Below are 16,532 nucleotides of genomic sequence, written 5' to 3' on the forward strand. Positions count from 1 at the left end.
CTTTCTCCTGTGCCTTCCCTGCATCTTCCCTTTCCTGTAACTCCCCAGGCAGCCTGGGGACAGTGGTGAGCTCAGGCTTTGACAGAAGGAAAGCAAATAAATATTGTATTACTATGAAAAAAAAAAGTCCAAGCTGAACAATGTGGAATGGCATGAAAGCTCATTATAGACGTGGATACAGAAACACAACTGTTAGCAACTTACTACTTAAAACACTAACAGGATTGTTTAGAAAATTTCAAGGCCACAGATTATACTGATAACATAATTTCAACTGAAAAAAAAGGTAATGTGTAGTTTTCAAATCATGATGTCTTCTATCTAAACCACAGACTTCCACATGCATGCATATATATCTATAAAAAATTAACTGAAATGAGAGGATTCGTCTCTTGACAGACTTTTTGGTCAATTGTATATCATTCTTTTATTCACATGTATTTTAGCATGTTTCAGATGATAAAAATGTATCCTTTGTACTCAGCTGAATTTGTCACCAGGATTCTATACTAGCCTACCAAAAGAAAACTGGTAAAAACATTTTTAAAAATGCAATACCACTTCTGGGCATACACACCAAGGAAACCAGATCTGAAAGAGACACGTGCACCCCAATGTTCATCGCAGCACTGTTTATAATAGCCAGGACATGGAAGCAACCTAGATGCCCATCAGCAGATGAATGGATAAGGAAGCTGTGGTACATATACACCATGGAATATTACTCAGCCGTTAAAAAGAATTCATTTGAATCAGTTCTAATGAGATGGATGAAACTGGAGCCCATTATACAGAGTGAGGTGAGCCAGAAAGATAAAGAACATTACGGTATACTAACACATATATACGGAATTTAGAAAGATGGTAACGATGGCCTATATGCAGGGCAGAAGAAGAGACGCAGAAGTACAGAACAGACTTTTGAACTCTGTGGGAGAAGGGGAGGGTGGGATGTTTTGAAAGAACAGCATGTATATTATCTGTGGTGAAACAGACCACCAGCCCAGGTGGGAGGCATGAGTCAAGTGCTCGGGCCTATTGGGCTGGGAAGATCCAGAGGAATCGGGTGGAGAGGGAGGTGGGATGGGAGACCGGGATGGGGAATTCGTGTAACTCTATGGCTGATTCACATCAATGTATGACAAAACCCACTGAAAAATAAATAAATTAATTAATTAATTAATTAATTAAAAAAAAAAAAGAAGAATACTTGAACTCAATTCATAATAAAATTAACATATACAAAAACACAAATATAATTTTATCCATTTAAATTTACATAGCAAGGCATTAACAGAAGCCAAAGACTTTCTTTCCTTTTTTCCATTAATAAAACAGTGATTTGAAATTAGAAGAGTCATTAGATTATAACAAAAAAATTATCACAATACTAAAGTAAAATATAGTAAAAATTTTTAATTCCTGGAGAATTAAAAATCATGCCAAAAAAGAATATGGAAAAAAATGTAGTTATTAAGCAAGACTATCTCAAGATACATCATCATGGGAAGGAAGCATTCAATACATTCCTTCTGAAATTACAGGGGCATGAAAGGAGCTGTCCAGGGTGCCTGTCGTTCACTGGGATACGATGCCCATGAGCAGGGGCCACTAGAAGAAGTAACAGGAGGAAAAACACAGGGCAAGAGATGCAGAGGTTGTCAGAGAGTTGAAACAGGTAGTACTCACTAACTTAAGGACATGGAAAGGTGAAAAGTGAAAGGATGGAAAAAGACAATCCATCCTAAAGAGAGTAGGGGAGACTGTTACATCAGACAAAATAAACTGAAGAAAAAACAAGTGCAATGAGATAAATATTGTATAATGATTAAATGGTCAATTTACCAAAAAGCTGTTAACAAGTAAAAATATATATACATCTAACATTAGATATCTCAGAAAAATGAAGCAAATATTAAGGGAAAGGAAGACAGAAATAGTGGCACAGGAATAGTACGAGATTTCAACACCCAAGTTGAACAGGCATGTACAGATCACATGGCCCAACAAAAGTATAAAACACATGCATCTCAAGGACACATAAAACATTCTCTATGAGAGACCACATGTTAGCTCAAAATTAACAATTTTAAGAGACTGATACTATAAAAGTATCTTCCCTAACAACAATGAAATAAACACAAGTAAACAAGAAAATTCACCAAATGTGGACATTAAACAACTCACTCTGACACCACAAATGGGTCTAAGAAAGTATCACATGGAAAATCTTAAATAGATGGATGAAAACAAAAAGACAACATTACAAAATTTACAACACGCAGAAAAGACTGTACTAAAAGGAAAGTGTGAACTGTTAAATGCTTACAGTAAAAAAGAGAAAAGATCTTAAATCTGAAGCCTATTTTTAGACCTCTAGGAACCAGAAAATGGAAAACAAACTAAAGTTTAGCAGAAGGAATCAGGTAAATAAGAAAGATTAAACCAGAGATAAAATAGAAAAAAAAATATAAAAATCAACAAACCAAGAGTTGACATTTTGAAAAAACTGTATAGGAAAACCCCCACCTAAACTAAGGAAAAGAGAAAAAAAGATTCAAATAACGAAAAACAGATATGAAACAGGAGTGATTACAACTGAGGTCAAAGAAAGTTTCTAAAGATAAGGAAGTACTATGAGACCAATAATGCCTACAAATGACAGAATATAGGAGATACTGGCAAATTTGCAGAAACATACAAACTATTTTACTTTTTAAGAAATTGAAAATATTGACAAGTGTTGAAAGTGAAAGTGTTAGCTACGCAGTCATGTTTGACTGTTTGTGGCCTCATGGACTATAGCCCACAAGGCTCTGAATTTCTCCAGACAACAATACTGGACTAGCCAGTCATTCCTTTCTCCAGGGAATCTTCCCACCCAGGAATAGAACCTGGGTGTCCTGCACTGCAGGCAGACTCTTTATGATTTCAGTCACCAGGGAAGCCCATTATAACTAGAGAGATTTAAAAAGTAGTCAGAAACCTCTAAGAAAAATATGGGACCAGATTCTACTAAACATTTACAAAAGAATTACCACTAATCCTGCTAATTCTATGGAGCAAGCATGATTCTAACAGTTTGCTGATTTCCCAAAGACACAAGAAAGGAAAACTAGAAACCAATACTCCTGACGAATACTCATGCAAAATTAAAATACTTGCAAACCAACTTCAACACATATTAAAAAGATCTGGAGAAACACACATAGAGAACAGACGGAGGGGGGAGGGGAGGAAGAAGAGGGTGAGATGTATGGAGAGAGTAACATGGAAACTTATATTACCATATGTAAAGTAGAGAGCCAAAGGGAATTTGCTGAATGACTCAGGGAGCTCCAACAGGGGTCTCTAACAACCTACAGGGGTGGGATAGGGAGGAAGATGGGAGGGAGGGGACATATGTATACCTGTGGCTGATTCATGCTGGTATTTGGCAGAAAACAACAACCTCTGTAAAGCAATTATCCTTCACTTAAAATAATTTAAGTAAATAAATAAAAAGATCTGACACCATGACCAAGTGGGTTTTATTCATATAAGGCAAGGAGAAGTCAACATATAAAAATCAATTAATATGACACACTACATTAACAGATTAAAAGGAAAAAAAAACAGGATCATCTCGATGCAGGAAAAAACGATTCAATAAAAACTTGACAACCTTTCAAGATGAAACACTCAACAAACTAAAAACAATAAACTATACCAACATCAATATAATAAATGCCATTATGAAAAGAGCACAGCAATGGGTAAAGAATGAAAGCTTTTCCTCTGAGGTCCAGACGGCAAGGATGCACACTCTGCACTACAGTTCAACAAAGCACTGAAACCCTTAGAGCAATTAGATGAGAAAAATAAATCAAAGGTCCCCAAATTGAAAAGAATGAAATTTATCTTCTTTCCCACAAGACAAAGTTTCATAGGTAAAAAACATAAAGATTACAAAAGAAACATGCTATATGAAAAGATTCTTTAATAACCACACAAAGGGTCAAACAATTAACTCATTATCAAAGCTGCCATGGCAATCTTTGTAGAAGCAGAATAAAACATGGTGAAAGTCACAGAACTATTCAAAGAGCAAACAGCAAAACTTTGAAGAAGGAAGATGGAGGTCTTTCCATTTCAAAACCTATTCCAAGGTAATCAAGGTGATGTAGTACTGGTATAAAAACAGACAAATAAACCAACTGAACAGAGCACAGTACTCAGAAATAATTCTTTGTGTATATGTAAGGTATATTCACAAGGATGTCAAGATACACAAAAGGGAAAGGACAGTCTCAATTGATCTGATTCCCAGATTTTACCAGATATTGTGCATATTAATACCTGACTTCCACATTCAGTTTCCTGACCCTGGCTGACAGAGCAGACAGTACATCCAGAGGGGCCCTAAGCAATCCCTGCTGCCCAACAGCACTGAGACCCCGTCTCCAACCCGTGGGTGAGAAGCCCTGCCCAGAACGGTGCCCAGGGGAGCCTCCTCACAAGGGCCAGGTCACCGGCTCATGGGAAGATGGGATCTAAGTGGAGACGACAGGCCCTGGGGGAAGGCCCCAGGTGAGTGTGCGTGTACAGGAGTCAGACAGGACACTCCAGAGTCAGACACGATTAGCGAGTCCAGAGAAGGGCATTTCAGGAAGGATAGACTGAGTATGACCTTACCTGAGAAAGAGCCATGCCTGACTCCTTTTCTTTCCTCTTCCTCAACTTCAGAGCTTCCTCAGGCAACACAAATCTTCAGAAGTCTATCATGAAAGTGAAAACATGCTGTTTAATGCTTAGAGTGAACACATCCTCTTCCTGAGCCCCAACCACACACACAGGGAAGCCTTTACCATGAGGGACAATCCCCTGTGGCCACTGTCTCAGGAGGGACTCAGGACAGTCAACTCCCGCAGAGAGAGCAACATAGGACTTTCCCACACATTCCCTGGGATCACACTCCCCTCCTGGTGAGGCCTCATGTACAGAGCAGCAGGGGGCACCTCCGCTGACCAGGCATTCTCCTTCAGGTCACACAGCAGGCCCTGATCCATCCCCACTCAGAACAGAGCACCACCTCCTCAGCCCAGATCTCAGCCCTCAGGAATGAGAGAACTCACAGTCCTGATGCTCGGTGAGGGATCCTGATTGGAATCAACTGGGGCATCTTAAACATTCTCAAGTCGTGGACCAACACAAACTACCTGAAGGGGCATCTCTGGTCAGAGGGTACAAAACATGGGTATGCAAAATGCCTCATCAATGAAATGTGAAGCCTGGACTGAGCAGCATTCAGAGGAGAAAAGCAACCCCAACTCTCTTTCTCTTTCCAAGCCTTACTAAGGTGTAACTAACAAAAATGCTATAAATGTACTGTGTACAAAGTGATCATGTGATAGATTCATACTCTGAATAATTATTATAGTCAAGTAAGTTACACTTCCACCTGTGAATACACTGTATTATTTCTCTCTGGGCAAAATTCAAGTATATAGAAACACTACAGGCAGCATGCAGTACCTTAGATCCCCAGAACTTACTTAGTTTACAACTGAAAATCTCTACTCTTTGACTAACAGTGCCCCATTTCCGCCCCCCACCCAGCTCCTGGTAACAGCGTTATTACTCGATGACTCCATAAGTTTGAAAATTCTAGTTTCCACATACAGTATCTGTCCTCCCTTGCCAGGCTTATTTAACTTGCCATAATGTTCTCTAGTTTCATTCATTTTGGCATAATTGCAGGATCTTTGATTTTTATATTTATATATAGAGAAAAAAGAGTTCAGGAACATACAGTATATAATAAATATTTCTATACCACACGTTTGTTACCTATTCTTTTGTTAAGAAACATCTGGCCTGTGTCTATGCCTGGGCTTTGCAAATCCAGTCACACTCATGGGACTGCAGACATATCCCTGAGAAACTGATCACTTTCCCTTTGGATATCTGTCAGAAATGGGTTTGACAGACTGTAGGCCCGTTCTATGTGAATTTGTTAAGGAACTTCCATCTTGTTGACCAACATAGCAGTACCATTTACATTACCACCAACAGGGCAGTTAAGATTCCGTGTGTTCTGTACTGTGCCTGTGTGGGTGCTTTTTTTGGGAGGGACAGTAGTGGATAACAGAGAACCCAGCATTGGCCTGGCAGCAAGAGAGTTGCAGCTGCATCTTCTAGAGGATGAGCCTCTGGGCTGCAGATCACTGCGGCATCACTACCCTCTGATTCTCGGAGCCATCTTCCCCTACATCATAGGACTTTATGACTCTTCTCAAGTTGGGCCCAGAGATCCCTACCGAGCAGGACCACCTTATAACAAACATTCTGCTATCTTAACCTTAAGTACTCCTAATTTCCCAGCGGGACTCTAACAAACTTACAAACTTTCATGGTGTCCAACAGAGTGTCCACAGAGCCCATAATGAGCCTCGAACCCTCTTATACCAACACAAAGCATTCCAATCCCTGATAACTCATGCATGAGACAAAATAAAAAAGAGGACACCCAAGGATCCACTAGACACAAGACACCATATTTTCATTTACAGTGAGTGATCCAGGTCAAACACCGAAATCTCCAAAGACTGTGAAAAAGAGGAATAATTCCAATGATGCACATGGCCCAGTGAGACCTCAGCATCTTCCATGGAAACACTCCAGATTCTCTTGGTATCTTTCCAAATGCACATGAAACTTTCTTCACAGGCAACCCCAAGTACACAATGATACCAAAGTTGATACAAAAAATGACCTGAGATGTTTCCTGTTACTCTACAGTGCCTGCCTGCTAAGAGAGCCAAAAAAATCCAGCGAGTGGAGTGGATGCAGGGGGCACCTGCTAGAACCAGCCCCTCAAGCCCAAGGCTCCCATCCTCCTGCACCCACAGGTGCCTGTGCGCTCAGCCCAGGCCACAGTTCTAACAGTGGAAAAGACTTCTCTGGGCCCAATTCCACGTCCTTCATTGCTGCTCATGTGTGGTCATGAATTGTCAAATCAAACCAAGCAGGCAAATGTCAGCCTCAGCATTGCTGTCCCAGGGAACATGAGCTAAAGCATTAGAACAGCTCAAACCATTCTATGCAGGTTCTCCAACAAACCCACTTCCAGGATCTCCAGCCTGAACTGAGACATTCTTTTCCAACAGATCCACACACCCCTTGTCCCTGTAACTACACTTGGGATGGGTGCACACCCCATTCACTGGGCTCACCTTGAGGCCCCCAAGTACTGACACAAGTCTCCTGCACACCCCACCAGGCTCCCTCCACTTTCCCCATTTGTTTACCTCTCCTCCCTGCAAGACTGGACTAAGCAAGACTAAAGCGCACAGGGGCCTTTGGCAAAGGGGATCACAAGAGGAGTGCACACGAGCTACCACCCAAAGGACACTCACATTCAGTATGAAAATCAAGAAACTGGCCCTCCTGGGAAAGTCTGCCACCACTTGGGGACATTATGGAGTCCAGGTGCAAAGGCATTTGAGATGAGGAAGTCTCAAAGCAAGAGTCTCCAGGTCTCACTATCTCCTGTTCTCTCCACCCACACCTCCTGGGAAGATATTCTAGCTCTTGATGGGCGGGGAGGGGGGTGGGGGGGGGGGTGGGCAACATCTCCTTCCTGCCCGGTTAGGTTTTGGATTTCTGCTCATTCTCAGCACACTGAAATCACAATCGCTGACACTGAGCACATGAACTCCTAGATGCCAAAGCTCCTGTCCATGATGGTGACTGGTCCCTGGATGCACAGGGTTTAGATCTGGGGGCTGCAGCAGACTAAACTCAGCAGACAAAACATGGGGATATCTTAGTCCACTGCTTGAGGACACCAGTTCTGTAGGGCTTTTCAGGATTTCCTATATTTCTTGGTTCTTCTTCTGAGTAATTAAGTAGTCACATGGGGTAAAGATCAATTATAGCTAAAATGTCTATAACGTGGGAAACATCTTCATCACCTGCCCTGTTCTCTTGGTCTTCCCTGAGGATTATTCAGCCCAACCCATAGTCCTGTCATCTAAAGACATTTCCAGTATCAGGTATTCCAGCCATGCTGGGAAGAGGAGGAACACTATGAGTCCTAAAAAGAGGGCAACCAGGAAGGACTCAAAATAACCCACGAAGAAGAGCATTAATTTCTGCTAATGGCAACTGATAACAGAGGCAATAAACCTGGGTAACATGAGACAGACTGTTAGGAGGGGATGGGGAGACCTCTCTGAGCCTAGACTTGAAGGGTAACAAATGGCCTGAACCAGGGTGACCTGATGGTGAGAAAAGGAACTACGATGTCAGACAGAAAAGGTTCTGGTATTTGGAAACAGAGAAAAGGTAAATGAGAGCATGCAGGCTGAACCATGAGCAAAGGGTCAGCTCCCAGGATGAGGCTGGAGACACTGACATGGCCCTGAGCTTGACAAAGGGCTGTGGAGCCACAGTAAGGAGTCAAGATTCTGACCCGAGAACAAATGAAAGCCAGTGGAGGTCTGAATGACAGGACGTGAAAAAAATCTCCCTTCAGATTTAGCCTCATTTATTTTTTTAAGTATTTTACTTATTTAATTTATTTATTTCAATTTAATTATTTAAATTAATTTTTATTTATTTTAATAAAGTAACTTATAATATTGTGATGGTTTTTGCCATACATGAACATGAATTGGACATGTGTCCCCCCCATCCTGAATCCCCTTCCACCTCCCTCCTCACCCTATCTCTCTTGGTTGTTCCAGAGCATTGACTTTGGGTGCCCTGCTTCATGCATCAAACTTGCACTGATCATTCTATTTTACATATGGTAATATACATGTTCCAATGCTATACTCTCAAATCATCCCACCTTCGCCTTCTCCCACTGAGTCCAAAAGTCTGTTCTTTACATCTGTGTCTCCCTTTGTTGCCCTGCATGTAGGATCGTTGGTGCCATCTTTCTAAATTCCATATATATGCATTAATATACAGTATTTGTCTTTCTCTTCTGACTTATTTCACTCTGTATAATAGGCTCTAGGTTCATCTACCTCATTAGAACTGATAAACGAGGTGACATTTTTGCCAAGTATGGCAGAAAATAGTCTAAGATGATTTGTTACTTACCAAAGAAAATTTCAAATGTACGAGATGAAGGGAAGAAAGCACTCAGGCAAGGAATGAGTCTGAAAAAAATTTGAAAAAAAAAATTGTGAATTATTTTTAATCTAAACATCTGGTGTTAAAGTTTAAAGAAACAGAGAATAATCATATTTACAAAAGGGTGATAAGACTAGAATACTGGAAACTAAAAACATTTAATTCTGAAGTTAAAAATGATTACAGACACTGAATGAATTAGGACCTATTCCAAGCTACAAAAAGCACCATACATAAAGAAAGGAGAAAATGTGAATCCATTAAAAAAAAAAAGTGTTCCTTTAAAAATGGTACCCAATTAAAAAAAAATAAAATAAAATAAAATAATTAAAAAAAAAAAATGGTACCCAATAGTGATACAGTGGATAAGAATCTGCCTGACAATGCAGGAGACATGGGTTCTATCCCTGCTTCAGGAAGATCCCACAAGTACAAGCAACTAAGCCTGTGCACAACTACTGAGCCTGTGCTTTAGAACCTGGGAGCCACAATTCCTGAGCCCATGGCACAGAACCGAAGACAGCACAACCAAAAAAATTTTTTAAAAAAGCTACCACAGAGTGACAGTCAGTCATTTCTTGCCCCAGGTCTCTTCTTCCTTGACCTCTATCTCAAGATAGGACAAGTGAAAGGGGTCACTCAGAAGTCAGTGAATCAAGCCACTGCCCCAGGCTCAACAGGGTTTGCAAATGAAAGTCATCTTCTGCCACAAGTAATAAAAAAAGACACAAGCCTTATAGACAGGAGTTTTGAAATTCTCATCCTCCTCTGTAGAACTAAAAAAATCATCTGTATCCAAACAACTGGGCACACCTGGATCGAGCTTACCCCTCTGTTCACCTATCTCCCTTATTTCATCTGGGTCTCTGGGTCTCTTTTTCTCCCCCTCTGCTCTCCTGCTGTTCCTGTCCTATTTCCTCCCTCACACGTGTCCTGTCCCAGGCTGCTGCAATTCGTTCCCCCTGGAAACGCTCTCTCTCTCTCTAACCTTCCTGAGTCTTTCAAACATCCATACCTATGTCTGCCTCTTTCTTCCCCCATTTCAGCTCCCTCTCTGTGCTCGAGATTACTCCCCTTCTCTCGCTGTGACTCTCTCTTCCTCCCCACTCTCTGGCAGGCCATGTGGCTATGCTTCCTTCCAGCCCTTTCTTCCTCTGCTCCTTACCCTTTGGCCTCTTTCTGTGCCAGCACCATAATAAAAGCGGCCACCTCAGATTGAGACTTGAACCCACCTGGCAGGACTCCAACCGGGTGAAAACACAACTCGGGACTCTAACCCGGCCAAAACCCAGTTAGGGACTCTCCACCTCTGACGTCCCTGGAGATCAGGCTTTCTAATTTATTAATACTTCTCTATTTTACCCACTTGGCTATTTTCAAGGCTTAACCTCTTTGACTTGACTATCCCTTTGCAATCCCTCAGCCAGTCTCAGTGTTCGCATTGGTTCTCCCTGACGCTTTTCTCCTCAGTTTCAGTTATTTCTCTCAGCCCTTCTGACTCTGCTTCTCCTGATCCTCCCGCCTCCTGTATTTGCTGAGTGGGCGACAGAACGAGACGCCCCCGGAGCGGAAGAGCACCTTTTCCGACCGAGTTGAATTGGACAAGGAACAGCACTGGCTGTCACATGGCTGGCCCAGGTCACCTACCTACGCGGGGTGAAGGGACGTGCTGACAGGAAAGGGGGGCACTGCGGGGCACAAGGAGCGGCCTAGGAGACGCGAGGACAGAGCGGGGCGGGCTCTCAGGAATCCCGGGAGCAGAGAGAGGGCGCGGCCTCTCCGGGAGCGGGGGCGACGGGCTCTGCCTCCAGCGGTCGGGAAGGCGACGCGGCAGGGCGCGACTCCAACTCGCGAGAGAAGGCTGTACTTGGCAAGGCCAGAGGTAAAAAACGGTTTTAAGCAGGAAAATGTCGCCAAAACCGGTGTCTACGCGGACCCAAGGCCGAAACCGCCTCAGAAACTCTCAAAACCCAAACAAAAATATAACTGGGCCGCAACGGCAGCGACATGTTTAATCCGGGCCGAGCACCGGATGTCAGGGTTTTCAGGTCGCTGAGAATTCCCACACCCTCAGGACGAGTGAGCCGGCGTGGGGCGGGGGGCGGGCCTGCAAACTTACCCTAGAAGAAACGTCAGGCGCCGCTCGGGGACCTCGGCTCCGAGCTCTCCAACTTCCGGGTCTGTGTGAAAGGGCTTTTGGTATTAGAGCCGCGGCTTCCGACGAGGGGAGGGGCGAGCACCTGCGTGCGCACTGCTCGTGGGAGGGGCGGCGCGCGGAGGGGGCGGGGCCTGTTATCTTGACAGGAGTAAGTTGCTGTCTGTAACACTGCTCAGGTAAAAGCTTCAAGTCATGTCGGAACCAAGATCCTTCCTCCTAAGACTAAAAGGGTTTATTCTCAATAAAAAGCTGTTTGTCACAGCATGTTGTGCTCAGATCCTCCTAGTGAGGCTGAAGCAATTCAGGGATCTGGGAACTTTGGCAGTTTTAAGAAACAAGAATGGGACTAGTCTCTGTATTACAAATACAAAACTCTCCCTGGGTAGAAAGGGGCTACTCCCTACTGACACCCTACAAAACAGCAAACTCAGCATAGTACTGAGTTCAACAATCTCAGGGTCAGTACCTGGGTGTCTGAGATGGAGAACTTAAGGGATGTGATCATTTGGGTCACTAACAACAGCCTTAAAAACAGCAAGACACTTTAAATGATTATAAACTGCGTTACTATTTCTTTTATCCAACGTGTTTTAATTATTTCCCTGTCTAAACCCAACTCTCTAAACAGTGACATAAAGGGGGTTGTATAAACAACTCTTACAATGACAAATATCATTGTGTAAGTTTAAGCTACAGAGAAAAATTAACTGATATGTATACTGTGAAACGATTATCACAATGTTTACCTAGCATCCATAATTTTGTATCGATAACCCAAAGAGAGAAAGCAAAATAGGAGAAAAAAAACATTTTTTTTCCTTTGATGACAACTGCATTATTCTTTACAATACTCTATTCTATACTTTGGAGGAAGTGCTTAGTCACTCAGCTGTGTCGGATTCTTTGCAACCCCATGGACCCTAGCCTGCCAGGCTCCTCTGTCCGTGGGACTCTCCAGGCCAGAATACTTGAGTAGGATGCCATGTCCTCTTCCAGGGGATCTTCCCAACCCAGGGATCGAACCCAGGTCTTGTGCATTGCAGGCGAATTCTTTACTGTCTGAGCCACCAGGGAAGCCCGACTGTTAAGTATCTTTCCCAAAAACATGTTTAGGAAATTACACTAAACAAAATAATATTATAATGTAATTTCAAATTGATTATATGTTCAGTATGAACACAATTAGAAATTTTCACTTTCTATTTGCAAGTTGTAATATATTTTAGGTCTTTATTTTCTAAAGCTATGACCAATCTAGACAACATATTAAAAAAGAGAGACATTACTTTGCCCACAGAGGTCTGTATAGTAAAGCGATGGTTTTTCCAGTAGTCATGTATGGATATGAGAGCTGGACCATATAGAAAGCTGAGTGGTAAAGAACTGATGTTTTTGAACTGTGGAGTTGGAGAAGACTCTGGAGAGTCTCTTGGACTGCAAGGAGATCAAACCAGTCAATCCTAAAGGAAATCAATCCTGAATATTCACTGGAAGGGTTGATGTTGAAGCTGAAGCTCCAATACTTTGGTCACCTGATGTGAAGAGCCGACTCATTAAAAAAGACCCTGATGCTGGGAAAGATTGAAAGTGGGAGAAGGGGACGACAGAGAATGAGATGGTTGAATGGCATCAATATGAGTTTGAGCAAGCTCTGGGAGATGGTGAAGGACAGAGAAGCCTGGCATACTGCCACCCATGGGGTTGCAAAGAGTCGGACATGACTGTGCAACTGAACAACAACGTTCTCTCAAATGTGGGTAACAAAGTCTGAAAAATACAGTCTTCCGAAGATTTGGGATTTATGGATGAACTCCATACCCCATCAAATCATGGGATCTAATCAACATTTTCAGAACATTCAAAAACGGCAGATTACACACTATTTTCAAAAACACATGTCAAAATATATCTATCTTAGCAATATCTTCTTAGATGCACTTCTAGTAGCCAACTCCCACACTTAGGTTTGTTTCAGAGCAGGCTGTTTGATACAAAATCTCGTAGGCATTCTTTTTCTTATAGCTGAATCAAAATCCTCAGCATGATCAGAAGCTCCCATCACTAGGACTTGGCACCTGGGATCCGTATCCAGTCCATCCCAAAGACTCATAAACTGAGCTTTCATCATGGTTAGGCTTTATGGTCAGAAACTGAACATTCTCATGATCAGATTGCTCAAGTCCTAATACCTGAACTCAATGTAAAGGTTTTCCCACACTCATTGCATTTGGCAGGTGTAGCTCCCATATGTTCCCCAACTTGTGATCTTTGGGTAAAAGCCTTGCCACACAGTTTACATCTGTGTGCTTTCTCTTCAAGATAAATATTCTGCCATCTAGTGATAAATGAACAATAACATGAAGCCTCGCCATATTCACTGCAATTTACATCATGAAGTATTTGGTAAGTCTAAGGCACAACCTAAAACTATTCAGAGAATTAGTACTGTTTGGTGCAGTACAAACAACTTGATTACTGGCGCAAGGGGCATCAATGAGAAAAGGTTGCTCACATTCCTGCAACTGGTGATGAACTTTTTTAGAATGAGTAGATTTTCAACAGCCTGACCACATTCAATATCATCTGTGCTCGATCCAGTGTGAATACTCTCATGAAGCATAAGATATGAACCACTGCCAAAAGCACTGCAACCTCAATTGTATTTTCAAGGGCTCTCACCTCTGTACATCATCTGATGGCAAGTCCGGCTTGAAAGTACACTGAAGAATTTACCACACTCATTACATTTCTAGTGTTTCTTTCCAATATGAATCAAAAGGTATGCATTTGGACTGAGTACTCTGAGACACTCACTACATTTGTAATGTTCCACTCTTCTATGAATTATCTGATCGTGAGGCTTCCACACACAAAAGCTTTGCCACACTCATGACATTTGTAGTTTCTTTTGAACTCTGAGAGTTAAAGATCAACATGTATCACACTTGGATGATGTCTCTCATTTATGGATTTTCTGATGTTTAGTGAGGTTTGAGACCTGAGTAAAAGCTTTTTCACACTCAAAACATTTGAAAGGTCTCTCTACAAAATGTACTCTCCAATGACTTATAAGGAGTGAATTTCGACTGAAAGACCTGCCACACATTACATTTGTTAAGGTTTCTCTCCCGTATGTATTCTCCAATGAAGCTGAAGATGTATTTTTTGACTAAAGGCTTTTCTGCACTCATTACATTTGTAAGGTTTCTCTCCAGTATGAATTACTTTGATGCTTTGCAGGGGTTGCCTTTTCACTAAAGTCCTTTCCACATTGATTACATTTGTAAGGTTTCTCTCCCCTAGGGATTCTCTGATGAATTAAAAGGTGTGAACTGTGGCTAAACAGCTTACCACTAAAATTACATTTATAACCTTCTCCCACTTTACTTTGCTTCTCTCCACTATGAACTCTCTGATGATCTGTGAGGTTTGGTTTTCGACTAAAGACACTGCCACATACATCACATTTATATAATTTATATCCTATATGAATTACCTGGTGTCTAGAGAGATTTGAGGAGCAATTAAAGCTTCTGCCACACTCATTACATTTGAAAAGTTTCTCTCCAGGATGAATTCTTTGATTATTTGCAAGAGTTGTTTTATGACTGAAGATCTTGCCACACTCATCACATTTGTGAGGTTTCTCTCCCTTATGAATTCTCTGATGAACTGCAAGGTGTGAATTTGTACTGAAGACCTTGACACATATGTCACACTTATGTACTATCTCATCTAAATAAATTATCTGATGATTCCTGAGAGCTGAGACATGACTAAAGGTTTTCCTACACTCAATATACTTGGAAGCTCTTTCCCAGTATGCTGTTGGATCTTGTGTCAGTAATAAAGGATGCAAAAAATCATTCCCAAATATATTAGAACGGTTAGTTTGGACACTAGGAGGTATTCCTTGAAGTGGTGAAGGTGACGAACTACTGTTGACAGACCTCATAACTTCATTACATTCACAAATTATCCTGTCAGTTTGAAATACCTGCAGTTTATCCTGCATGTTTAATCCAAGCCTATTTACAAAGGGCTTGATTTCCACATCCTTTCTACACTGTTGACCTCTACCATCAGTGAGATTTCCATCATGAGTTATAGGCATTCCTTTGTTACTTCTTCCACCACTTCTGCAACGACACTCAAAGTCATACATGTCTTCCTGGATTTCCCAGAGGTAAAAATGTTTGATTTCATGAGTTTTAGGCCTTCCCAAGATTGCTGTTTGGAATACTTCTCCTGTATCACTGTCTGCTTTGGGTTGTAATTGGTTGACCACATGTATTGGATAGATATCTACAAGACATAAAGATTCCATTCACTAAAATTCATCAAAAAGTGTCTCAGTGTCTATTACACCAAAAGTAATACCTATATCACAGTTATGAAACTTTTTCCAATTATGTAATGTTTTTAATTTTTGAAAATGTATAAAAATATAAAGAAAGAAAAGTAGCAATGCCTTGGAAAAAAAATGATGGTTCATCACTGAAGTTATCAATCCACTACATAAGCTCTGTCATTAAGTTGCTACAAAATTAAGTGTGGAGGCAGAATGATCAATAGCACACAGGTGACAAGCATGCAGCATTAGCAATAGTTTAGTCAACAGCCTCACAAATATGAGGGTGTGAACCTGGACAATACCGTTGTTAGGAGAAGTTCCTACACCTCTTGGTGAGGCTCAAAGGGCATGATGATAATACACATGGTGATAGTGAACAACACTATCACAATGCCCTTCACGCAGGCTTTTCTGACATCAGTCAAAGCCAGAAAAAGATGTACAGGTCAAGGTCTTCAGATACTGTCTCATATCACGTAACACGCTGACCACTATACTAAGCAGCTTCAAGTGGTAATTCTGTATGCAGCAGGAAAATATTACAACCAATAAGGGAAAGTATTCTCCTTTAAAAATTTTCTCTTACCCAGTAAACCCACACCACAGAAAGTCCATGAGGAGCTGTCCCTTAAACACAGGCGGATTACCACAGCAAAGAAACTGGACATGACTTCAGACACTAGAACCACACACTTCAAAATCAAATTTAAAAGGAAAAATTATACAAACTAAGGAGAAAGCAAAGTCAGGAAGAGTCTACACTCCCAGACTAGATAGACCAGTACAAGAGCGGAAAACTACAAGATGTGGGGGTCTCATATCATAAGACCTTGAGATGGGACTACTTGGTCCACCCAGAGATGCCAAGCTAAAAGCCTGAAAGATTCACACATG

General features: G+C 41.6%; 2 protein-coding genes across 3 annotated transcripts in view; one reads left to right on the plus strand and one right to left on the minus strand.

The window, feature by feature from the left end:
- The window catches only part of LOC136161650 (zinc finger protein 665-like), a 365,259-nt gene that overhangs the window by 83,434 nt on the left and 265,293 nt on the right, over positions 1-16,532 (plus strand). The gene's annotated exons all lie outside the window — the stretch shown is intronic.
- The window catches only part of LOC136161657 (zinc finger protein 665-like), a 61,777-nt gene that overhangs the window by 13,492 nt on the left and 31,753 nt on the right, over positions 1-16,532 (minus strand). The window contains exons 1-3 of one of the 2 annotated variants that reach the window (XM_065926682.1): positions 11,246-11,345; positions 9,094-9,152; positions 4,675-4,757 (exon numbers count right to left, since the gene is read on the minus strand). The exons of the other annotated variant lie outside the window; for it this stretch is intronic. Coding sequence (XP_065782754.1) covers positions 4,675-4,689 — 15 coding nt within the window. The 5' untranslated portion in view covers positions 4,690-4,757; positions 9,094-9,152; positions 11,246-11,345. Of the gene's footprint in view, positions 1-4,674; positions 4,758-9,093; positions 9,153-11,245; positions 11,346-16,532 lie in introns of those variants that run through there. 2 annotated transcript variants of the gene reach the window in all.

Source organism: Muntiacus reevesi, chromosome 2, assembly GCF_963930625.1.
Source record: "Muntiacus reevesi chromosome 2, mMunRee1.1, whole genome shotgun sequence".
Classification (NCBI taxonomy): Eukaryota; Metazoa; Chordata; class Mammalia; order Artiodactyla; family Cervidae; genus Muntiacus; species Muntiacus reevesi.